General features: G+C 51.7%; 1 protein-coding gene across 1 annotated transcript; it reads right to left on the bottom strand.

Moving 5' to 3' along the window:
- Positions 1-223: 223 nt before the first annotated feature.
- On the bottom strand, positions 224-24,370 carry SBSPON (somatomedin B and thrombospondin type 1 domain containing). Its single transcript, XM_059672888.1, has 5 exons — positions 24,063-24,370; positions 12,911-13,105; positions 5,190-5,280; positions 3,334-3,510; positions 224-1,813 (listed from the first exon to the last, which is right to left on the bottom strand). The coding sequence occupies exons 1-5, from the start codon at positions 24,274-24,276 to the stop codon at positions 1,696-1,698; spliced, it is 795 nt and encodes a 264-aa protein (XP_059528871.1). The 5' UTR covers positions 24,277-24,370; the 3' UTR covers positions 224-1,695.
- Positions 24,371-25,239: the final 869 nt, after the last annotated feature.

The following is a 25,239-nucleotide window of genomic DNA, read 5'->3' as shown; positions in this document are numbered from 1 at the left end:
TGAAAGTAATTAATGGCTATGCATTAAAAAGTAAATGTAAAAATTTGATTTTATGCATTTTAAATATGCTAAATGTTATGACATAGTGACCCTTAACTACATCATAGCTTTATTGCTGTTAGTCATCATAGTGTCAGTTCCGAAGGTTGTTTTGGTGAACTTTTGTTCATTCTCTGACCAGCCCAGAAAATTTGGGTATTTTCTAATCAAACAAGTAAAGAGCTTTTTAAAATGTGAACACAGTTTATTTACTGGTATAAAAATTTTAAGTAACATTGAAAATTACCCAGGTATATTTTCAAAAACCTTGCTTGACAAATGTTAGAAATGATCATAAAATGTTAATACTGAACTCTTAACCTTGAGACATAAATTTGTTTATTAATAATTTCTGAAGAATTTAATTTACCACAAAAATCACGCAGATGGTTAAATGAATATTTAGTCAAGAAATTGAATACTCTCCGCATTAAAATTAAATATTTTTCATTTCTGTTAAGCTTGTAATTGTCATTCTGTCATTACATGGTAAGTACAGAGAAATATGTAAATCAATTGCTAGTGTATAATATTTTATACAAATGAATTTCATACAGTTTAAATCTTGAGATTCAATTTTTCAAAGAAAATATCCTGGATTTAAGATTTGTTAAAAAAGAAAATGAAAAGGGCTGCGCTTTTACAGCACAGTCTTTGGCATAGTCTGGCTTTCCATCAAAGCCGAGTTCTGTATGCAAAGCCGGATTTGGTTCTGTGGCCGACTTGAAGAATCACTTGGCATTCCAGATGCTTAAGCCACTTCATCTCACTGATTCGCCAATCATAACATAAGACTAATGCTCTATGTGTACGAGGCCAAAGGATCTCTAATAAAATCCCAGCCTTCAATAATCTATTCCTCTGCCTTCCACTCCAAACATAAGAAAATGACTATGATACGCTATAGAAAATAAGTAGTGCGTTCACTTAAACTAAATTTGACTCAAAGATGATTTTGGTCAGTTTCAGGCTCTAGCAATAATCTTAGATTCTAATGATGGTAGAATTTTCATAATTGTTTCAGTCATTGGTGTCAAAATTTAGCATGAAAAGTATAATATTTAAAGGAACTCATTTATCTTTTCAATTAACTAGTTCTTCAAAATAAGTATTTTTAGCAGAGCTATTGGATTATTACAAAATGCTTGCTATATCTTAAATAGCTTGTCTTGTAGAAAATTATTTGTGACATTTTGCTTGAAATTAGTCATTTCAGAGTTTGTATAAGAACATATAAGAAATGTATGTGAGAGTGTACATATATCTGTATACATTTTTGAAAATTACAGAAAAGGGAGGAAAAAATGCAAGATTCAAAGCATGGATACCCTAATATGACACCTTACCAACAAATGGACCATGTTGTAGTAATTCTAGTGCAAACAGATGTATTTTATGTTGCATGGGCCACCTGTTGAATGAGAAGACTATGTGAGAGGTCAAGGACACAAAACCACAGGGCACTTCAGGGTGAGTCCTCAACTGAGTGCTGTGTTTCTTGAAAATTAGCACCTAAATTATCTTTCTCCTTCAGAGTGTGGCAACGACGTGTCTCAGGATCTCGGCCACACCATTTTTGAAGGTTTATGAAGCATTAAACATGACTTGATAGTATTTAGCCTGTTTACAAACAGACTGAGATATTTACCTCGCGGTCTATATAAATATAAAACTGTGCACAGCTGGACAAGAACACTGGTCTACTCGCCGAACTTTTTTCCAAGTTCCTTGACACCGAGGGTTGCCAATTGCTTGCCAGTGGAGAATCTGATTTCTGAAACAATATTTTGAAAGTGTTAGTTACACCTAAAGCAAACTAAAAATTCTAACTTACAAAATTATATACCAGTTTAAAAATCATACATGGAGTTTTGAAGTACATTGTAAATTGAAATTTTTAAAAATGATTGCAAACTGAGTCTCCCTTCTTTGGGTTCTATTGAAACAAATTACCAATTACCCTCATTTGAGGTCACTGTATTTGTTACTTGACTTGAGTATATAAAGTGCCACATAAAGGAAAGCGGCTTCCTGGGTCATGTATGTTTAAATTAGAGGGGTCTGAACCAAATCATCTCTTGTAATCCTTTCCAACTCTTTGATTCCATAATGAAAAAATAATGGGAGAAGTAGAAAGAGTAAAGCCAGATTATTGGAATTATTATATTTAAAGTCACTGGAACCTCAGCCAGGGTTTAAGGTACTTTATGGGTACAAATTAAATTAGAAATTCATTTCAAGTCAAAATATGGATGAGGTATTCAGAAAAAGTAATAAGTCTAAATATTAAGTTTTTCTTTCATATGAATTCCTTACTCACTTTACTGTTCATATGGTATACTCAATAATACAGAGGCTGTTAGGCACAAGTGACTAATAAAAGAAAATTCAAGTTATTAAGCCTTAAAACATACTTTGGGAATAATGAGTAACTAGAAAGGTCCATAGTTTACTTTCTAATCTGTATTTTTACCAGTTCCATCTGACATACTTAAAAACCATGATCCGTGCCCAGCACTTCTCTTAATTACAAATAGTGTTATCAGATTTAACTGATAAATGAGTTATAGGACTGGCATAGTTTTTCAAGATGGTGAAATGTGTTCAAGGGTCAATTCTTTCGGACAATCTGTAGATTTCTGTAGGTTTATGACCCCAAAAAGCTGAGCCTACCACTACTATCTCAAATCATGATCTCATGACTACACTAAGTGGTTCTGAACCTGCTGTGGAAATGAACCATCTGGGCAGGGGTCAGTGATCTACAACCCATGGGCCAAATCCAGTCCACCCCTCACTTTTCTATAGACATTTCGAAAGAGCTGATAAAATCAAAATTTGAAATTCAAATTTCAGTGCCCACTAACACAGTAATATTAGAACAAAGCCCAGCTCATCAGTTTACATACTGTGTCTGGCTGCTTTTATGCTATGGTGCAGAGTTGAGTACTTGTGACAGAGACCATGTGGCCCCTACAGAAAATACTCGCTGATCCCCAACCTAGGAGATTGTTAAAAATCCACCCCTAAAGGTGCAGATTCAGGCAGGGCTTAGAAGTCTGCATGTTTTAAGTCACCACCCTAAGAGAGGCATTTAAGTGGTCTTTGGATCAGTTGGGTTTTGGGTTTTGAGGAGCTGGGCCTGGACTCAGGAGTGGCCAGGAGGAGAGTCCCCTCACTCCCTGTGTTGACTCTCCAACTCACACCTGATGTGCCCTGTACCGGTCATCTGTCATCTGAGGACAGATCTCTCCGAATGAGTAACAGTTCCTTCAACCCCTTTCCCCCGCTTACCCGTCGGAGTCCAGGCCGTCTCCGGAACAGCGCAGGCTTGCAGAGTTCATGGCTGGAGGCTGACAGTCCACACACACTGTGAACCCCTCTCGCAGGTACTGCATCCATCGCGTCAGAGGGCGGTTTTCCCTGCCGCAGTGGTGAGTCAGTGACTCGGTCTTGAACTCCATGCAGTACCTAGAGCAGAAAAAGGAACCATTTCACTCGCTCTGGAAGTGGCTTAGCCCTATAGGAAGCCTGTCGTCCGGGGATGCCTGACCGCCTGGAGCAGGCAGAGCTGCACAGGTCCACACTGGTCAGCGTGCCCCGTGCCGGTTCTCATTCGCTGGACTGTGACAACTGCCTTAAACCTAGGCTCTTCATCCATGACTGGATTACCTGGTCACCATGGGTCCGCAGAAATCCGGATATCCTGTATCCTGTCTGGCCTGACCACTAAGCTGTGTATAAAAGCACATGTCAGTGGGAAAATTGCCATTGATAAGTTTGCTGACATTTTAAGGAATTATATCAATTGAACAAGAACTTGATTGAGCCTAAGAACATGTGAGTCCCAGGAAGGCTTGTCCTTGATGCCCAGGCGAGCGCTGGTCCCTCAGACACCCCCAGGGCCCTCCCTACACCCCACCCAGCTCACCTGCACAGTCTGGGGTAATGACCGGAGTTTTGACTTGAAGTCAAACATACAAGTTATACTGGACCTCACAGATAAAAGGAAATGAGAAGCCGAGTCGTGTCTTTCTGTGGCTGAGGCTAGTGTCACCTGATACCACGCTTGAAAAACTCACTCACTGACTAGAATGAGGGCCCCAGACATGGGCGAATGTTTCAGAGTCTTTTTCTCAAAAGCAACACAATTTTATTCTTTGGGGAAATAAAGCAGAGTAAAAACCCTGAATGTTGCCTTTTAGGTTCTAACTATGCTAAAATGGGCTAGTGTTTGTCCATAGAATTATGAGCTGTAATCGGTTAGATGGAAAGTGTTTGGAGCATCTGCTTCAAAGAAGATCTCTAGCCTGGCAGGTGTGGTTCAGTGCTTGAGTGTCAGCCCATGAACCAGGAGGTCACGGTTCGAATCCCAGTTGGGACATGCCCAGTGGAGGACGTGCAGGAGGCAGCCAATCAATGATTTTCTCATCATTGATGTTTCTATCCCTTTCCCTTCCTCTCTCTGAAATCAATAGAAATACATATTTTTTTTAAAGATATCTAACAACGGCGGGTGTCATTCATTAGGTACCTTAAAGTACTGAGGGAGGAAAGTATGGTGCAGCTCCCATCGACTCCAGACAGCTCAACCCGCCACCTCTTCAATGATGTTCACTAAGTTCTCATAAGAACCCCACGTGGTAGGTATTGACAGCCTCATCTTTCAAGAAGAAAAGGCTGGGGTGACCGGCGAGCGGCAGTAGGGATTTGAACGTGCAGCCACCTGGTGTCCTACTCTGATAGCAGGAGCGTGGACTCTGAGTGAGCACGGAGGTTCCTCCCAGCCTGTGCCATGAGTCTTCCTAGAAACCCCCCGAGTTCCGGCCTGGGCCACTTGCAAGTTCCCCAAAGAGGAGGTGCTGGGGTCCATGGTCCCAGGGAGACTAAGAGGAGCAGCCTTCAAGTGACTGACCGGGATATCACCCCGTTTTTATATAGCGCATTTCTGGGGGGTCAGACCTCAGACAGATGCAGCTTTAAAGTCCAACAAAAACTGGGAGGGGACAAGTGCTTTCCCAACCCCTAGGCAGAGTCCTTTTTACCCAAAGGCACTGAACAAGTAACGGGAAACCCCAGCACGCCACGTGGACTTTGGTGGGCTGACGACCATACAAGTGAAAAGACAAGTTGAAAGAAAATCAAATTACCCGGCATCCTGTGAGTCTGTCGGCCACTGCGGGGAGGCAACTTGTCTTGTCCTTTCCTTGTTGAATGCAGAGGTAGTTATGAAGGCAGGGACTGGAAAACAGGAGGACAGTGAACACCTGAGGCCTGCAGTACTCAGGGCGACGCTTCCCAAACTTGGCCTCAAGCCTGTCCACAGCCCTCATTTCTCAAGCCGAAGGCCTGTGGTCAGTGTCCCCAAACCCATTCGATACAGATTTGCGGACACACACGAGCGGGGAGGGGGCTGCAGACCTTGGATAAGCAGGCTTGTCTGCAGAATAACAACACGGAAAGGGAAGGGCCAGTAGGAGCAGCCCAGAGGAAATTAAAGAACAATGCGGGTGGGGATTAGCCAAGGAAAACGTGAGATAATGAAGGGAGAGAGTATTTTTACAGATGAAATGTAGAGATAAAATGGGAAAGATCAGAAGAATAAAGTAAAAGAATGAAGGGGGAGAGAGAAGGAAGGAAAGACAAAGGAGTGAAAAGGGATGGAAGGAAGGAGGAAAAAAGGACGACCAGAGAGAGGAAATGAGAAAGGAAAAACGGAAGCAAAGGAAGGAAGTGTGAGTGCTTCCCACATCTGGTAACCACAGCCTGGAAGCTTTACTGCCAACCGCACAGCCCAGGTGTGGCTGCCAGGTGCCAGCCAGTGCAGCCTTCTCCCTGTGCCCTCCCCTCCCCCGTCACTGCTCCCCCACTCCACCCCAACCCTGATGCTCTGGGTGGGAGAAGAGAAAATGAGCCAAGAATTCTTCCCACCTCTGTTCCTTCTGTTAGCTTATTTGTGTGTTTCCTATTTCATCTCTAAGCCCAGGGCAGCACCTGCCCCTCTAGGTAGCACCTGCAGATAACCACCGATTCCACTCTGCTGTCAACGCAAGGAAAACTGGCCCTTACACACTCAATCAGTGTGTGTGCAAGGGGTCAGTGAGAGAATGAAGTCACCACATTGCCACCAAGGAGTCCTCCTTCCCCAGGGTCTTCTGCTGTACTGAGCCTTGCAGCTGAAATGCTCAACAGCCCTTCCTCCCTTTCATTTCAGAAACAGGACCAACCCAGGAAGAGTAGGTACCGGCTGATGTTGGCGTCTGGGTACCAACGTCACCATCAACATGAGCAAAACGGCACAATTGGGTACCGGGCAAAATTGATGCTTCAAGCCTACATGTTCGTTTTACCTGGCACCTTCCGGCCACAAGGTGGCAGCCCTATTCTGTTCTAGGTTTTCTTAGTGAGGAGTCACTTTTAAATTCCTAGGGAATGTAAGACAAGAGTGGCCAAAACCTGGCAGCCACTTGCCCCCAGGAGCTGTAGGTATTACTCCTGTCTCCGTGGTTGGTGCTTGATCTCTCCAGCAGAAAGGTCTGTCTCTCTGTCTGTCTTGCACAAGCCCCAGAGCCCCAGCTGCATGGTGCTTCCTTGCTGCACTAACACTTAATTTTCTTTTTCCAAAGAGAACGCAACACTCTGCAGTTCTAAATGTGACTGTAGCTTTTAAACTTCCAAATCCACAGACAGAAAGAACAAGTGAATGCACATATGTCAGGCTCCTTCTCTGTTTGTCTGAGACCAAATTCTCAGAAACAGACATCTGACGGGTTTTGGTTTTCCCACAGGCTGTTTTCATTTCTGTTCTGATGAATTTGTGTGTTTATTTGCTAAGTGGAGAATGTTTCCTACCAGCAAACTGTAACAGTTTCAGGGTGTGTTTCTTTACTCAAAACATCTACTTGATCTTCTAATTTGCACTGCGTACATTACCACAAAGTCCAAAGGCACAAGCACTGATGCATAGCTCAGGAACAGTGAGGGTAGGACATGGAGGGCAAGGCTAGGACTCCAGTTTCTAATACAAAATCCCAAGAAAAGCTTTAGCAATGATAAAAATAAAAGCTAACAAGGATGTACTGCTAAGTTTCTGGGCACAACGCGAGGCACTTTTCCTGGGTTAGCTCATTTGCTTCTCAGCACCCTCTGAGATCCTAATTGTTCCCATTTCGCAGACGAGATCGTGGTGCAGAGAAGGTAAGAAATGTGTTCACGGCTTGTGTTTAAACAGGGCGGTACCAGGCCCTGTCTCCAAACCACACTCCTCATCTTCGCGGTCTCTATTATAACGCAGACCACAAGCTGCACTGTCTTATAAAGCATTTACATTCTGCTTCACTTTCCCTCTCTGTCCCTGATCACTGTCTGTACGGGAAGTGACCTAAGGGAGGACAGGGGAGAATTTTAGCCCTTACGCTCTGAGACCCCTTGGGCCAGGGGAAGTCCAGGGGAGGGGTGGGGGCTGCGGCCCAGGAGCTGGGGCGGCTCATATTGGGCGCCGACGAACGTCTGTCGTGGGACGGCACCTTGGACGTCTAACCTTGCTTAGGAGGAGCTATCGCATTTAGTGTCATGTCACCCATCTTCACAGAGGCTTTGTAAAGAGGTGTTCTAGGCGGTTTTCTCACCACAGAACTGAGGCTGCCCTGGCTGTGTGGCTCAGTTGTTGGGCATCATCCCGTGCACCCACCAAGTGGTTGCCAGTTCGATTCCCAATCAGGGCCCACGCCCAGGTTGGGTTCTTGATCTCCAGTAGGGAGTATGCAGGAGGCAGCTGGCATAAATGTTTCTTTTTCTCTCCCTTCCTCTCTAAAAATCAATAAAAATTTTAAAAAAATTAAAAAGATGAGGCTCACAGAAGTTAAAGGGGAAATAAATAGTAAATGACTGAGCAAGGGCCCCAGCACAGCAGGTGGCTTCTGGTTTTGTAAGACCCACTGCCATGGTCAGTGCGAAGCCCCTGGTGATAGACCCATGATAAACGGTGGTCGGTAACCCTGGACGCTGGCCCCTGTGTCCTGTGTGTCCTACCCCCTCGGCCCAACTGACAGGGTGCCTCCCCGCCCAGGAGTCCTCAGCGAGCAGACCAGGAGCCAGGTGGCCAGCAGGTCTCTGAACCAGCACCGTAATCTGCCCCGCAAATCTCACTGTCATTTCTGAGGGGTGGTAAGTAATTTAGAAATTATTTTTGCTTCCAGTCCCACTCTCCTTATGTGTGGAAGTCCGTCACTGGGTGCCCAAAACAAAGACTCAATCAATGCCAGTTCCTCCTGCTCTGGCCTTCCTGGCAACAGCATTCGAACATCATAGATTCTTGGTGACCAGGCTCTGGCCAACTTCCCTGGCATCCCACCAGCCTACCATTGTTGGCTTTTACAACAACTTCCACTCCTAATAGCGTGGCCCCGCACATACTCCCTTTGAACATGAAAGTAAATTTGCTCTGAGAATTTCATAAAGCCCTCGGACACAGTAGGGGGTCACGGCAGCAGGCTCGGAACCCCTGGCCTGTAGATTTAGGTAAAAACAGAATAGAAAGGAAATTTGGCCAACGGCACCGGCCTGGAAGCACAGTTTCACATGCACATTCACCTCCCTGCAGGAGGAAAACACATACGGAACTGTCGGTGTGTGCAATGGATACGATCGTGTGGCTTTTGGGTTTGTTTTTAGGATAAACAGTCAAAATATGCATTGAATGAAACAGGAAAAATGCAAGTAGCTACTTGATCATAAGATCATGTCGGCGATTGCGTTGTATTCACTGGCCTCATGGGGCCTTTATATTTGAATCTGTAGTTGCAATTTTAACTCTAATGGTTAACAGCAAAACAATACCAAGTGTGGGGGCTGGGGGGCACAGGATTTAGAGCCATGAGACCCAGGTTTGAATTCTGTGGCCCTTCGCCGATGCTGTCACCTCTCTGAGCTCCCATGTCCTGTGCAAACCAAGGATAATGACAGGCAGGACAGTGGCCTCCCCAAAGATGTCCCCACCCTGACCCCCCCACACTGTGCATACGTCAGGTCCCAGGGCAATGAGGAGTTAAGGTGCTGGTCCGTCGATCCTAAAATAGGGAGATTCTCCTGAATTGTCCAGGGAGCTGGGCCCATGTAATCACAGGGGTCCTTAAAAGTGGAAGAAAGAGAGGGGAGTCCTAGGCAGATGCCACACTAGAGCAGAGGGGTAGAGGCGAGCTGTTGCTGTGGAGACCGAAGCAGGGCCGTGGGGAAAGGGATGTGGACGATGGGAAAGGCACACCTGTGTAGCCCGGTGAGGCCCCATCTGGCTTCTGACTTCAGTAACCAAAGAGGATGCCTTTCAGCTGCTGGAGTCACCAAGTTTGTGGCGTTTTCATTTCTAACTTCCTGCGGCACTGACCAAGGTGAGCCAACTACACGAGGGTGGTTGTCTCCAACGTCTCCTCTGAGTGCCTTGCCATTCAGAGAGGCTGAGAAGTCCCCCAGTTCACCACGTCCTGCTCCCGGTGGGGTGAATAGTTCTCCTTTCTTTCTCTTTCTCTCTCACTCTCTCTCTCTCTCCCTCTGCAAGAAGAACCCGACCCCACCTTCTGCTTTCAGATCCCCTCAGTTAAGTATCCAAGTTCATTGCTTACAAGTTGTGCTTTCCACATAACTGCAGGTCACAGTCCCACTGAGCCTTCTGCCCCTCATGGCAGGGACCCTTTTCCACCAGGAAACGATCCCCCCCCCCCCCCCCCCCCCCCCAGAAAGCAGCACAGCTCCTGACTGGCTCGGGTTGAGCCCAGCGAGCCTGGTTGGATCATTCCCGCACTGCAGAGGTAAAGGTGCATTACTGTGAGCCACTGCGTTAGTGGTAATTCGGTTCAGCCGAGGTAGAAAGCGCATTCCCTCTCTTACAGGATCGCTTTGGAGACTGAATCAATACTGGCTACAAACACCTTTGCCACACAAATGGGAGGGGTCAGTGTGCCATGTGACAAGGGCTCCTGCCCTGCGAACCCCAGGTCTGGGAGGGCGGGGAAGGACACCCACCCAGGTGACCACGAAGCAGGGCTGAGCTGCAGGTAGAGGTGAGCGCTCCCTCCCCAACCTGCACGTCCATTGGTCGTGCCACTCACCACCCCGAGCTCTAACTGCCTGTGATGTAGTTGTCACTCAAGTTGGCACCTCCACACCCAGCACAGCACTCAGGGAGTCTTAGTAAAACACGCAAATGAAGGCACGGGCACTGGGGTGAAACTGGGAGTTTGAAGACCCCACCACCTTGGATTTTCACATCATCATCTCATTTCCCTATTGTGTTCCCCGACAGTCCGTCATTTTCCAACGTGATTTCCCCAGAACACTAGTGACTTAGTGAGATGCCCCTTGGGAAAGGGGGTCATTTAGTCAAGTAAAGTGGGGGAAAATCCCCTATCACCTCCCTCTTGTGGGATGAAAATGCGTTTAGCATAATAAAGAGAGGTTCTCTGGTAGAGAAAATGGTCCCATTTACCCCACATTTCCCTCACGCAGCCCCTTCAGCTACCCACCCAGCTCGAGGCAGAGGCCTGGGGGAACCGTGGGCCCACGCTTGGGCCAGAGCTGTGGTCCTGGAACTTGGGTGCGCCACGCCATCCCCTGGAGGCCTCATGACAACGCAGGGCTGGGCCCGGCCCCAGTGATTGTGGGTCTGGGTGGGGCCGAGGAACCTGCATTTCCAACAGCTTCCCAGGTGGGGCCGAGGTCCAGGCCCACACCTTAGGAACCACCAGAGTGGAATGTTGGAAGTGTCCTGTCCTCCCTGACCAGCTTGTGGCAAGATCATCAATTCCAAGACATCCCAATAGGAAAGTCAATGTTGGAGACATTCACCATTCACAATGTGGGGTAAATCAGACCATTTTCTCTACCAAAGAACTTCTGTTGTGCTAAGTGCACTTTCATTCTACAGGAGGTAAAGGAATGGAGCGGCGGCTTTTCCTGACAGGTTTTTAAGCCGCTCAGGCCCGCGAACAGCTTCCTCCTCAGCCTTTTCTGCAGTGATGGGCGGGATGTGGCTCGGTCCTATTTGGTTTCTGCGAGCACCAAACGCTTTCCCTGTGAGCCTAAGAGGACCATGTGCCATGGCAGGCGCCCCCCGCCCAGCCCTTCTCTTCACCACGACCAGGGCGATCTTTGCAAATCGAGACCTGCTCACACCGGCCCCTGGAGAAAACACCCTAGTGGTTTCCCAAGGCTTTTATGATAAAGACCAGAACCCTAGCCAGGGCGCTCCCAGGCCCTGCACTGGGGGGAAAGGGGGGCGGTTCTCCACCGTCCCCCACACCCAGGCCTTCCTTTGGCTTCTACAAAGGGGCCTCTTGTACTTCCCTGTGTGACATAAATGAGCCTTAGGCGTTCACTCCCCCATGCAGGCTGAAACCTGATGGCTACAAAGCCGACTGGCACCAAACTCAAAATTTTACGCATCCAATTGTTTTAAAAATAGCCAAACAAGCAGATTTTTAGCCACTTAGGCCCCAGCCTGATTTGCAGACCCTGTGAAACCACACCCGGCATCCAAAGGCCGGTGAGAAGCTAACGCCTGTGGTTATAAGACCCAAGCTGGCCTGGCCCTGGCCCTTGGCCGCTCTGTGGCCCCGAGACTCCAGCCGTGCTGCTCTGCTGACATCACTAGACACAGGCCCTGGCAGATCCCTCCCCTGACCTTGAGGATAGTGGCTCCACCACAGCCTCTGGGCATACGTCCCTGTCTGGCAGCCCTGCCCCAGGACCACCCGCCCAGCTTATGTGTCCCTGCCGCTCATGGTCACGTTTTACCGAGATGGGGCCCGACCTCTCCAAACCCTTCTACCTGGCTCTCTGGTTCCCCACTCTGGCCTCCCAGCCTCACCCCCAATCCTCAGGGACGCCCCTCCCTTCCCGCCTCCATGGCTCCCCTAACCCTCAAGACCAGGGGAAATCAGCTTAACACACGCTCTGTAGGCCCACGCCTCTCACCTACGCGATCCCTACCAGCTGGACCAAGCTACAGCTGTGACTTTACAGATCAATTTCCCAGGATGAGCCGGTGCTCACCTCCGTCGCCCACTGGACAGTGATGTACCTACAGGACAGCGGGCTCCTGGTCACCATTTCCGCCACTGTAACCCTGGCACCGCCAGGGCCCGCACCCGCAGACACTCAGGGAATATCCGTGTGCGGAGTGGAAAGAGGAACACAATGGCTTAACGAGCAGGACGCCGACCTGAAATTTTCCAAGTTCCTATGAAAAACATACGCTCTCCTGAGTCAGTGCTTTGCTCCGGCGGGTCCCTTCCAGATCCAAACATGGGCACCGGCCTCTGCCTGTTTCTTGGGGAGCTTCATGTGGCTCTGACTCGCCAAGGGGCCGACTCCTGGCCCCTCCACAACCACAATGATCTTTTCAAACCACAAATCTGATCCCATCAGCCCCAATCTAGTTGGGGCAGGTGTTTCCGAGAGAATCATTCTATCATCATTTAGCAGAGTCTCAGGTTTCTACTATTTCTCCGTGCATGCGCGCTGGCGACGAACAGGAATGACAGTGAAAGGTGCAATGGACTTGCTATTATCCCTCGGGGACACTCACTCCCCTGCGTGAAATATCGCCACCGCTTGGCTGAGTTCCTAACAACCACTGAGTCCCAGCACCAGGAGAAGGGGCCACGGCTGGGTTATAAACACACGAGGAAACAGCAGGGCTGGGGACATGGATGCAGCTGACCGGTAACTCCACCCAGCATTTCCTGAACTTCATCATATCTGCTCCCTGCAGCCCCGCCCGGCCCAGCCCAGCCCACTCGCTGCGGCGCTGGAACTTTCCCTGCCCGGCGCCTGGCCCCGCAGGGGCCCCAGCGATGGAAACCACGCAGGACCTTACCGAAGGCGCCGCCACAGTCCTGGCCCCGCCGTGTCGAGTACTCCAGGCAGCCGGCTCTCTCCTCCAGGGCCGGGCAGGGCGCGCCGCCGTTCAGGGCTTCCTGCTGCACCAGGCGCCGCCGCACGCGGGCCCCCGGCCTGCACTGGTCCGAGCAGCCGCTCCAGGGGCTCCACTCCCCCACGATGCACGGGCGAGCTGCAAAACATGGGGGCACGGTCACCCGGGGAGCCCAGCACGCCCAGCTGCTCCCACCCAGCTCCGAAAGGCGTCCCCCCACGGGAATGCGCGCTGGCTGAGCCAGCCTCCGGAGGCGCCCTCTCAGCTGGGCCCCGTTGACCTTGACCCCCTGCCCTGATGGTTAACTGATAGCCGGTGGCCTCGCAGAGGCAGGCGCAGGTTCGGTCCGGAAGGTGGGTCGGAGCCAGGGACACACCTGAGTAAAGAGACAAAGAGACGAGGCCTACTTCCTCATACTCCCCCGGCTTAGATCAGATCTTTGCTTGGGTTTTTACTTTAGTCTTGATTTTAACTGTTTCCTCCCCTGGCCAGTACTTTTTTTATTGTAACAGTAACACACATGCATTACAGTCATCGTAAAGGGAAAAACAAAAGCATAAACAAGAAGTGTTACATCACCCGCCAACGGGCCCATCACCTGCCCAGGGAATTTCAGCCAATGTGTCTGCAGAAGACACAGGCTTAGGGCCACACCAGGGGACCCCTCACTTTAGGCTGTTCATCCTCACCCTCCGCGGTTCATGGACTCATGAACCATGAGAGGTGTCCAGCTTAGAGATGAGCCACCAGGGCCCGCAGAGGTCAAAGCATCGTGGTCACCAGGAAGGGGCAGAGGCAGGCCCAGAATCTGGCTGGAGCGTTAATTCCTGCCCATGACTGTGAAATCCAGGTGGTTGCAGTTAGCTTTCCCAGGGAAAGTCCTACTCTTCTATCTAATAAAGAGGGAATACGCAAATTGACCGTCATGCCGTAACTGTCAAGATGGCTGCGCCCACAGCGCAGGAGGGATTCCATAACACAAGATGGCTGCACCCACATCGGAGGCCAAGCACCCATAATGAGCCTTCATGAGCAATCAGCAGGGACCCGAGGCTGCGCACGACCCCCACCCCCACCCCCACCTGGTGGTGGGGCTTGACAGCCACGCCCCACACCCTGGCACCAGGCTGGGGGACCTCATGCCACGCCCCCCCACCTGGCAGGGCTTGATGGGGGACCTCAGGCCACGGCCCCTGCCCCAGCGCTGGGCCAGAGGACCTGAGGCTGCGCCCTCTGCCCATGGGGCTTGATGGGGGACCTCAAGGTGCACCCACCGCCTGGTGGGGCTTGATGGGGTTGGAGCTGGCCGGGTCTGGATCTAGCCCAATGGTCTGAGTCTCTCGAAATTTCGAGGTGCACGTGGGTGGGCGGGGACTTGACTCTGGTTCCCGTGGCACGCCCCAGACTCTGAAAGGAGGAAGATTTTCCTATACATTTTACTCATTTTCTTTCATCTCTGACACTTCCATTATAGAGAAAGGGCAAATAGCAATATTAAAATATTTCCTCTAATTAATATCCTTTTAATGTGCACAAATTTTGTGCACGGGGTCACTGGTGAGTCTATAAAAGGACTGTAATGAGGTTTAGAAATGAATTATTTCAGGACTTGAAATCAGATATAAGACAAGAACAAGAAGCTAGAACAGTGGTTCTCAACCTTGGCTGCACATTAGCATCACCTGGGAATCTTTTTAAAATCCTGATTTCTGGGCCTCATCCTCCAGAAAATCTGTTTCTTTGTTATGGGGTAGGGCCACAACATTAGTAACAAAGAAACAGAATTTCCGGAGGATGAGGCCCAGAAATCAGGATTTTAAAAAGATTCCCAGGTGATGCTAATGTGCAGCCAAGGTTGAGAACCACTGGGCTAGGAGATCTATGTACCTATGACACTCTTTCTCTCCCACGAAACGTGGCTCTCTCCCCCCCTCACCCTCATACTCGCGAGTCTGCAGAGACCTCACCAAGAAAGCACCCTAGCTTCTCCGAAACCTGGCTTGGACTTCCGCCAGCTTGTACTTGAAAACCCAACTTGCACACTGGAGCTTCAGGCTCTGGGAAGACATGTCCTTTGGCCGCAAGCACATAGCTACCCCTGACTCGAAAAGGGTCCCACCCAACATAAACACCTGGTAGTGACTCAAAAATTCCAAACTGGTTTAAAATCTTTTTATGAATCATCTAAAAACTCATAGCTATCACATGACTCATAGGCCAACCACCTAAAGCAGCAAGAATGAGCCACGTCAGAACTCGTTCCCAATATCCACCACACACACACACACACACACACACACACACACACACACACACAGGATCCTTGGAAACTCAGCAAAGGTCGTTTCCTGCTCCCATCCTCTCTTGTTGGCCCCTCCCTTTTTATCTTCAGGATCTCGGGATGAAAACGGCTCAAAAAAACCACAAGGTATTTAAAGAGACAGCCGAGCTAGGAGCTGTGCAGAAAGGGCTTCTTCTGTCCTTCATTTTTCAATAAATCTCTTGCCACCCAAACAAATCTCTTCATCTCTGAGTCTAGCTAATCCTGCCCTCATGTTTAGACTTGAACAACAGTTACTATTACACTTTTTAAAAAATATACTTGTTGCCCGCCTAGCCAGTTGGTTCAGTGGATAGAGTGTCAGCCTGCGGACTGAAGGGTCCTGGGTTTGATTCCGGTCAAAGGCACGTGCAGGGTTGCAGGCTCCATCCACAGTAAAGGGTGTGCAGGAGGCAGCCAATCAATGATTCTCATCACTGATGTGTCTATCTCTCTCTCCCTCCCTCTCCCTTCTACTCTGGAAAAAAAAATATATATATATATATATATATATTCCACTTGTTTCAAATATGAACATTCGGACATGACAGAAGTGAGTAATATGGCCTTGGGTAACACGCACGCCATCCATGCGGTAGAAGATGGCGCTGGGGAGAGCTGTATGGCTGAAATTGGTCTCCCAGTGTTTCTTCAGCATTTGTGTCTCATGCCCAATGTCTATTCTTTTATTCAGTTTGACCCACAGTGAAAATCCTCAAAGCACAAAATGACTGAATCAGTCCTTGGCAAGATGCTATGGGCTGTTGTTCCGATAAAGAGAATCCGAACGCTCTGGGGCCCAGAACACCACCATCCCGGTGGCGGGGTGCTAAGACAAAAGGAAACAAGTTTCCACGGAACTACGGCGTTCACAGAGGCTGCTCCACAGAGCATGTTGAGCCGGAAGCTTCATCTGAGCTATTCATTCCCGTTCTTCACACACACACCTATTCTCGGTTAACTTGTGAACTTTTGGCGATTTGGACTGGAAGGCGTCCGAGGTCACGAACAATCCCTGGTCAGGGAGGCTGGGGGAAGGGCGGAAACCCTGAGATTCAGGACCGCGAGCCATATATCAGGCTGCGAGACACCATTTCCTTCGGAACTGTCCGGTGAGTGTCCTTGTTCCCCCCGCCCCAGCGTATCCGATTCACATCGACACACAGCAAATCACAGTCGCTGGGAGTGAGACAATGGAAAGACCCAGGGTGTGAGGAGGAACCGGCCCTTCCTGGGCACCAGCCAGTCCCCCTCTTCATGCGCTTTCTGATGGTCAGACATCCCTGCCGCGGCCACAGGGAGAAAGGCCCAGGACGGAAACGTTTCAGAGACACATCTGTGCACAAGAGAAGGGCACGTTTCATATGTCCTAACAGGGTATCCAGTCATGGCCACGTCCAGTGACCTTAAAGATGTGTCACTCATCTTCCATGAATGAATGAATGAATGAATGAATGAATGAACGAACGAACTAACGAACGGATGGCTTTGTAAACGTCCTCAGTGGCTTGCCATTGATTTGAAATGAAATTCAAACTCCTTGCGGTTTGTGACCGGCCTGTGCCTGCCCCTCCACTCCCACCTGGACCCCCAGCCCACCCCCCACTGCCTCTGTGCCAAGCTCCAGCCACGCCAGCCTCCTGACCCCTGGAAGACACCGAACTCTTTTACACGCTGGAGCCTTCGCTCTGCCAGGAATGTTCCTCCCACACTGGGCACGGCTGGGTTCGGCTCACCCTTTAGGCCCCAGATGAATTATTTCTTCTTCAGGGAGTCCTTCCCAGCCAGCTCAGCTAAGTCCTTCCCAGCCCCCCACACACCCCTCACACCCGTCACAACCATTTCCTCCCAGAGCTCTGTGTGCTTTGCTTTCCGGCATCTCCAAGATTCATAATTACAGAGTATATGCTACGCTTGTTTATTGTTGTTGAGTTTTTCACTTCATGCCTAGTGCTTGGCACTTGGTAAGTACTCAAAAAATATTTGCGGAAGGAAGGAAGGAGGGAAGGAAGGAGGGAAGGAAGGAGGGAAGGAAGGAGGGAAGGAAGGAGGGAAGGAAGGAGGGAAGGGAGGGAGGGAGGGAGGGAGGGAGGGAGGGAGGGAGGGAGGGAGGGGACATGGCACTCACTGGGCAAGTCCCTCCTCCTTCCTAAGTAACTCTCCCCTGAAACAGACTCGGCTCTGCTCACATCATTAGTTAGAAGCCAAAGCGCTGACAGAGACCCAGAGTGGGAAGGACAGGAGAAACTTCCAGAGCCCCAAGCACGGGCTTCTGAACCTGGCCCAGAGCGGTGTGCACTCTCCTGGCAGCGGTGGCTGGGGGAGGGGGGGGGGGGGTAGGGGTGGGACTGGGGGGGAGGAGTGGGGGTGTCCCTGGAAGGATCAGTGCTTTCTTTTTTTTTTTTTTTAATATATTTTATTGATTTTTTACAGAGAGGAAGGGAGAGGGATAGAGAGTTAGAAACATCGATGAGAGAGAAACATCGATCAGCTGCCTCCTGCACACTCCCCACTGGGGATGCGCCTGCAACCCAGGTACATGCCCTTGACCGGAATCGAACCCGGGACCTTTCAGTCCGCAGGCCGAAGCGCTATCCACTGAGCCAAACCGGTTAGGGTGGAGCAGTGCTTTCTGTGCCTTCAGGTTAGGGAGGTCCCGGCTTGTCCTGGCAGCCACACATTCTTTTCATCCATTTCTCTCTCCTGCCAGCACCACGTCTTGAATGTAACAAGCTTCTTTAATTTTGCTACCTGTGGTGTGAAGTGGTTTTTCCTTTTATCTGAGCCAAACTTCCCTCACTCAAGAACGTCAGAATATGGTGCAGAAAAATACGCTACCTCCTGTGTGCCCTCATGGACTTCCTGTTCAGCAGGCCCCCGCCCTCCCGCACGACCTTCAGGTTGATGACTCCAGCTTTTGGACCTAACTGTTATAGACACTCCCGCCCTCAAAATGACCACTGACCTTCGCCAGGCCCACCACAGCCTCGGAGAGTTGTGGCAGCCAGAACTAGACACACTATTCTGTCTTTAGATCCCAAAGGGTAATTTGACAAATCTTTTTCTCTGGTGCCTTTCTTTCTTTTTTCTTTTTTGAATTGATTTCAGAGAGGAAGGGAAAGGAAGGGAGAGACAGAAACATCAATGAGAGAGAATCATTGATCGGCTGCCTCCTGCACGCCCCACTGGGGATCAAGACTGCAAACTTGGCATGCGCCCTGACCGGGAATTGAACCGTGAACTTCTGATTCATAGGTCGACGCTCAACCGCTGAGCCACACCAGCCTGGCTCTAATGCTTTTCTTGATGATGCCAAATACACATGCACCCCCCCCCCCCCCCACAAACACACACAACAACCACCTGAGCGGACAGCCAGCAGCCTTCACATCATAAACACAGTTTGCATTTGGACTGTTTTAATGGAAGGCCTTGCTTGTATTCTCACGTCGCTGTGTCACCGGCACTCAGACATTCCCCCCTGTCATCTGGCCCTGCCCTGCCTGCTTGGCTCTCTGCCAACCTCGAAGCTGATGGCCACCCAGGATCAAGCGCCTTCTCCCTCACATTAAGTGCAGACGGTCCTACTCATTCCTAAGGAAGCGTTCTTTGTACACTGTGCCCACAGCGTGGCTTTTGCTGGCTGACGTTCTGGGGAAGAAAATGAGAGCCCCTTGACACACACACGCCCCCCACCGCCGCCGCCCCCCCCCCCCATGACACAACTTTAAACAGTTGTGATCTGCCTTTATCTGTCTCCATCTCCATGTGTATGTCCTTTTCTGAGGAACCTCAGCAGAACTGCTCCGACGGTCAAATGAGACCACAATGTCCAACTGACTATGTGCCCCTCGAAAAGGCTCCAATGCAATGATCAATGTCGCTTTCCTCCTGCAGAAACCACGTTACCCGGCCCCTTTCCACACATTGACTGAATAAGAGCTGAAATGCTAGCAAGACAATGAAATGGGCTGCCTCATTAGGAAGATGGGATTTTAGGCACCATGTAAACCCAGAAAAAAAGAGGATGCAAATTAAAAAGACAATGATGCTGTTTCTGGGTGAGTTGTTTTTCTTATTCGGCGCATTTCCATATTTTCCAAATTTTGTGCAACATATATTTTGTAGTCAAGGAAGAAAATGTTTTTAAAAGGACATGTGGATACACCCCACCGGCAGTGCCTGGAAGCCACAGATTACATCAAAACACGTGGAGTGGTGGCTCACATGTTTTGACAAATGTTATCGAAGCCCCGCGATAGCCATCAGGGAACTGCCAGAGGGGCAGGACACGCTTTGTGCCCTGGAGGAACCCATGTCGACCGAGAGAGAAGGCTCGCTCCTCCACCAGGACCTGTAGGGCCTCCCCTGCAAGCACCCAGCTTCTAGTAAAGTCTCCTTTCTCAGAGGCACCTAAACATAATGCTTAAACGTGCGGGCTCTGGATCCAGAGTCCCTGGGTTCGATCCCCTTGACTTACTAGCGGTGTGATTTTGGACAAATTGCCTAACCTCTGACCTCCTGGTTCCCTGAATACCTTGTCCGTAAAAGAGACCAACACGAGGAATACAGGCAGACCTTGTATTGCATTTCACTTGATTGGGCTTCATAGCCATTGGCTTTGCTTTTTTTTTTTTTTTTTTAAATATATTTTATTGGCTTTTTACAGAGAGGAAGGGGGAGGGATAGAGAGTTAGAAACATTGATGAGAGAGAAACATCAATCAGCTGCCTCCTGCACATCTCCTACTGGGGAAGTGCCCACAACCCAGTACATGCCCGTGACCGGAATCGAACCTGGGACCTTTCAGTCCACAGGCTGATGATGCTCTATCCACTGAGCCAAACCAGTTAGGGCTGGCTTTGCTTTTTTAATTGAAGGCAAGACCATCCACCAGCAAAAAGATCGTGACTCACTTTATTGCGGTGGTCTGGACCCAACCCGCAATATCTCCGAGGTATGCATGTAACCCAGCGGGCATGAGACCTAAGTCAGTTAGAGCTGCGAGGTGCCCGCAAGAGGGCCTGGCACAGAGCACAGGCTGGGTAAGCCTTGGCCCCTTTACCCCCCTGACGGCACGCCCAGGGCTGCAGCCATGTCCTGCAGGCTGAACACTGATGCCAGGCCCCGCAGAGACGCAAGCAGGGGAGCTGCACGCTGTCCCTCGGCCACTCTGGCTCCAGTAAAGCCTCAACTTTCCAAACCATCCGGGACTGTGACACCCCTCCCTGGGGTGAGTTTCAGAGCCCGTGTTTTCAAGTATGTTGCCCCATCTTCCTCCAGATATGACGCCAGCAGATCTGGCCCGTTGATTTCCTGCCTTCTCGATAAATCTAGGAGAGACTGGCCCAGGCGGGCTACTCAGTTTTTGTCCCCCTCCACGTGGGCTAGTTATTCCTCTTTCCTTGAGTGGCACATCCACGGTCTAATGCGGCCACTGCGTCTATGGTCTTAGAAGGAAGCACTAGCAACCCGGCCATGAACAGAGACTGGGCTGTTCTGAGCCTGAGAGGCAAGCCTTCCCAGGAGTTTGTCCAGACAGGTAGCTTCGATCTGTCCCCTCCTCTGCCTGCCCCCTCCCCATCCCTGGTCAGGCCAAAGAAGAATTTCTTCTCTTAGCTGGCAGGGGTGGGGGTGGGGTGTGTGTGAAAAGACATCCTTGGTATTACAATCTTGCCATCACCACCATGAGCATTTCTGAGACCCTTTCAGAACACATTGGGGGGTGGGGGGCAGTTCAGTAATTCTATAGGTCCAATAGCTTATTTTTACTGAGTAAAAATAAATAACTTTCTATTTAGAAAGAGGCATTCCAGTATTTCATTTTTTAGCCACACCAACAAAAACCAAAACACACACACACACACACACACACACACACAGGCCACAGTGTGTGTATCAGGATGGAAGGTCAGGAGGAGCAGAGGTGAGGCAGCTGAGCTCTTCACAGTCCGTATTCGTTCACATGCAACGCCACCCGTCAGAGCGGCTTCCGGCTGCACACAGCACCGAGTGAGAAGAGACTGAGAGGCGGAACACTCCCATGTAGGTGCAGAAGCGGGGCTCTGCCCTGCTGAGCCTGGGCTGGGCTGGGCATGAAGAATAGCCGTGCCCTGGCCCACACAGGCCTGGCCGGTGGCAGCCTGAACTCAGGCGGCCTGGGTGCAGCTCTCCCTCCGCCGTCCCGTCCTGGAACTTGGTGACCCGAGAGCCCCCTGCAGTCTCAGCACCCGCAGCTGTGAAGTTGTGAAATCGAACGCAGCCCCCTACCTGCTCCAGACCCCCAGTCAGCTCCGCGGTGCCCGCCCTCTCACCCTCAGCTCTGAGGGCTCAGCCGGCTCAGTCTTGCCAAGTGGCCAACTTCCAATTGTTTCTATTTTCTCCTTCTCTTCCCCAAACACCGCAGGTGCAGAGCCTTTACTTAACAAGGAGTCTTTTCGGTCCCCAGCCTTTTCCTACTGGGCTGGATGGCTTTCTGAGTCTTTCCAGAGATGGTATGGTCACCTGGTATTCCTGACTCCATAAGCCCCCTCTCTAAAATTATAGGCTTTTTACTTGCTGGACTGAAAGCAAGGGATTTATTTTTGACCAAATACAGACTCTGAGGATTCTGCAACTGCTCACAGCGGCGTGAGTCCTCCCAGGAAGCCAGGTCTCCTCAGGACACTGGCCTTGTCTTGCTCCATCCCTCTCTGTGCCCGAATCTCCACAGCTAACTGTTCACCAGGCCTGTCCTGTTTGCCAGGGTGGCCGCAGGGCCTTGCCCAGGGCCTGCACAAAAGGCCCACGCCCACAGGGACCTGCTGGAACGCTCCCAGAATTCCTTTCCCCTGTAGAAACCTCTCGTTCACCCTCCAGGACTCGGCTTGCCTGCCACTTCCTCTGGGAAGTCTTCCTTGAGTTCCTCTGGTCCTTGGAGTTTTTCTTCTCTAGCCTCTAGGTCCCTTATTCTGGCACCAAGCGTGTTGCACGCGCTTTTCCATGTGTGTTTGCCTGCTTGACTGAATGTTTAGGGGGCAGAGCCCCTGCCTTCGTCATCTTTGTGTCCTGGGCTTACTGCAGTCCGGGTCACATGCTCTGAACTACAGGAGTTCTGCATTTACCTTTAAAGTGCAGGCAAAGGCCCTAGCCGGTGTGGCTCAGTGGATAGATTGTTGGCCTGCAGGCTAAAGGATCCCGGGCTCCATTCGGGTCAGGGGCATGTACCTCGGTTGCAGGCTCCCGGCCTTGGTTACGGGGGGCATTCGGGAGACAATCAATCGATGTGTCTCTCTCACATCGGTGTTTCTCTGCGTCTCTCTCTCTCCCTTCCACTCTCTCTAAAAATCAGTGGGGGGAAATATCCCCGAGTGAGGATTAAAAACAACAAAACAAGAATGAAATGCAGGCCAAGCCGTCGAGGGAGAGCCTTGGTGAGAGGGCTGCACATGGCCAGGCTCCCTGGAGACCCCGGGACAGGACGAGGAAGCAGCTTGGGGAGGGGGGGCTGCGAGGAGGGGCTGGGACAGGGCCCAGGCACTGCGTTTCCTGAAGAGCCCACTCTCCTTCATTAGCAGTAAAATACCCTGGCCTCCCAGCAGGAGCGGGAAGAGCTTATCAAAAAGAAGATCGACAGCGTCGGTAAGTAATCATTAGCTTCCCATCAGGGTCAAAAACTCGTAATGGTTTTCAACTGTGTTCTTCCCGCGGCGGCGTGGGGACCATCCCTGCGAGAGGAGGCAGCGGGGGCGCCCCCCACCCCTCCCCACCACCACCCCCCCCACCCCCGCTTCTCCAGGGAGTGACCCGGCCCTGCAGGCCGCTCTCCCAGGGAGGTGCGAGGGCCCCACCACACGGGGGCCTGGCGCAAACCCTAACGTCTGTGCGGCTGGTGGGTGATGCGATTGGCGCGGAGCGGGGCTACTTTTCTTCCCAGAGCCGCGCTCTCAGGTGCACCTTGTTCTCCCTTCACCTCTGCGTTCCTTACAGCCGCGGGGACTGAGCCCACTCCGGGCTGTGATGCTGTGGGGAATGCAAGGGTGGAAAAGACTGGCCCTGAAGGGAAACCAGCAAGACGGAAACCAACGGGAACCCGAGAGAGAAATCTTGATCGACTACCTAGATGGCAGGCGCTCAGGAAGCCGAGGGGCCCTGCCGGTGGAGAGGCCTGTAGGCGACGCCCAGTGCACAGCTGTGCTCCTCCAAGAACTCGTTCCCAGGGCAAGCCCTCGGCCCAGAGTGGGATCATTGCGCATTCCTTCCCTCGCCACCCTCACCCACCCCTCAGGTCCCGGAGGGTTCTCAGGCTGGAAGCGGGGGAACCCGGGCCCAGGGGCGCTCCTCACCCCCCCACACCCCACCCCACCCCGCACCTGCCAGTGCCATCTCTCCAGGCGGGAGGCGGCCCTGCCCCTTCAAGGCGCCCGCACCTTCCATCCAGACCCTGGCGGGAGGGGTGCTTTGGGGCGGTGTGTCTATGCACGGGGCTGGAGGGACCCGGGGTGCACACAGATGGAGGGGCTGTGCGCCCTGGACGGATGGAGCTGGGTGTACTCGGATGCAGGGGCCGGGTGGAGGGCTCCAGGGTGGAGCTGGTGGAGCGGGATGGAAGGGTCTGGGGAACCCTTGGATGGAAGGAGCTGGGCGCACGTGGACGGAGAGGGCCTGGGCTGGCCGGGAGAGAGGGATGGACCCGCCTGGATGGAAGGGGCTGGGGGCTGCGGTCCTTGCCAGGGGACCCCGTGCCCCTGGGCTGCGGGCGAGTGGCCGGCGCCCCACCGCGGCCCCGCCACCCACCTGGGCACGCCCTGTCGTAGTCGAAGCAGCAGTCCCCGGTGAGGCGGCAGGCTTGGTCGCAGAAGCAAGTCCCGTAGACCCGGTCGAGCCTCCAGCCGCGGGCGAAGCAGGCGGGGTCCCGGCCGGGGCAGCAGCGCCCCGCCTCGGCGCAGCCGGCCAGGGCCCCGGGCCACAGGCGCGCCAGCGCGCACAGCGCCAGCCACAGGGACCTCATGGCCAGCGCTCCGCGGCGCGCGGACTCGGAGCAAGTGCCGGCCTCCGCGAGCCGCGGCCCCGAGCAGCGAGAGCGGCCGGCGACGCGCACCCGCCCGGCCCTGCCCCGCGCGGCCCCCGCCCCCCGCACCGCCCCTGCCCTGCCCTCCCCTCCCCTCCCCGCGGGGCGGGTGCTGCGGCCTCCGGGCCCAGGTGCGGCGCGCCCTCCCGAGAGCCCCGCGATGGGCTCGCAGCGCCGGCCCAGCCTGCGGGGAGCGCCTGGGAGCGCGCGGAGGAGCAGGTGCTGGGGGCCCGGCGGCCCGGCCCACCGCTCCCGGCCCCCAACGCAGCGTCCAGGCGCCTGGGGACACGGCGGCGCGCGGCACTGTCCCTGTGCGGGCGGGGGACGCCGTGCGCTCCGTGCGCAGCCAGCGGGTCTCGGCAGTGCGCGCGGGTCACCCTGACTTGGCCCCGGGACGCGGCCCCTGCGGCCTCAGGCCCTCCACATGGAGGTAGGACCAGAGAAGCATCCTTTCTTGCTGCGGCGTGTGATCATGTTTTCCTGCCGAGGAAATGCCACTTGGCTTCGTTGGACGTGCCGGGAAGGAGACGCCAAATCTGAACGGGGCTCCGCTCTCCGTTCCAGCAGATTCCCCCAAGATCGGTCCATCATCTCGGAAATAACTCCGGCTTCCATAGAGCGCCGGCCTAACTTTACATACACGTTTCCCCCCCTTCCCTCCCAAATGTATGTTCTGCATCTTTTTCGGTTAACCAAACATTATCCTAGAAGTTTCATTTCAATTTATGTTCCTAAATCATTTAAACTAGTAAGGTTTTTGTGAGAAACCATGAAGTTGTAGCTATGAATCTATGAAATCTGATTCGTTTACAGACTATTTTTTTTCTTTTCTTATACAAAGACTTCTCAAAGAGGAATTTTTTTTAGTTTTTAGAAAGAAAAGTAACACATGTAGAAAACAAA

The sequence above is a fragment of the Myotis daubentonii genome, chromosome 17, assembly GCF_963259705.1.
Source record: "Myotis daubentonii chromosome 17, mMyoDau2.1, whole genome shotgun sequence".
NCBI lineage: Eukaryota > Metazoa > Chordata > Mammalia > Chiroptera > Vespertilionidae > Myotis > Myotis daubentonii.
Note: the sequence above shows the minus strand (reverse complement) of the source record. Positions and strands in the feature narration are given on the sequence as shown.

What these genes read in the sequence shown, in the direction of transcription:
- SBSPON (XM_059672888.1), bottom strand. Translation starts at nt 24,276, where the DNA reads ATGAGGTCCCTGTGGCTGGCGCTGTGCGCGCTGGCGCGCCTGTGGCCC. An exon ending in GGACTGTGGCGGCGCCTTCG is followed by an intron (nt 5,281 to 12,910) that starts GTAAGGTCCTGC and finishes CCTGTTTTCCAG; the next exon opens with TCCCTGCCTTCATAACTACC. An exon ending in ACAGACTCACAGGATGCCGG is followed by an intron (nt 3,511 to 5,189) that starts GTAATTTGATTT and finishes TTTCTGCTCTAG; the next exon opens with GTACTGCATGGAGTTCAAGA.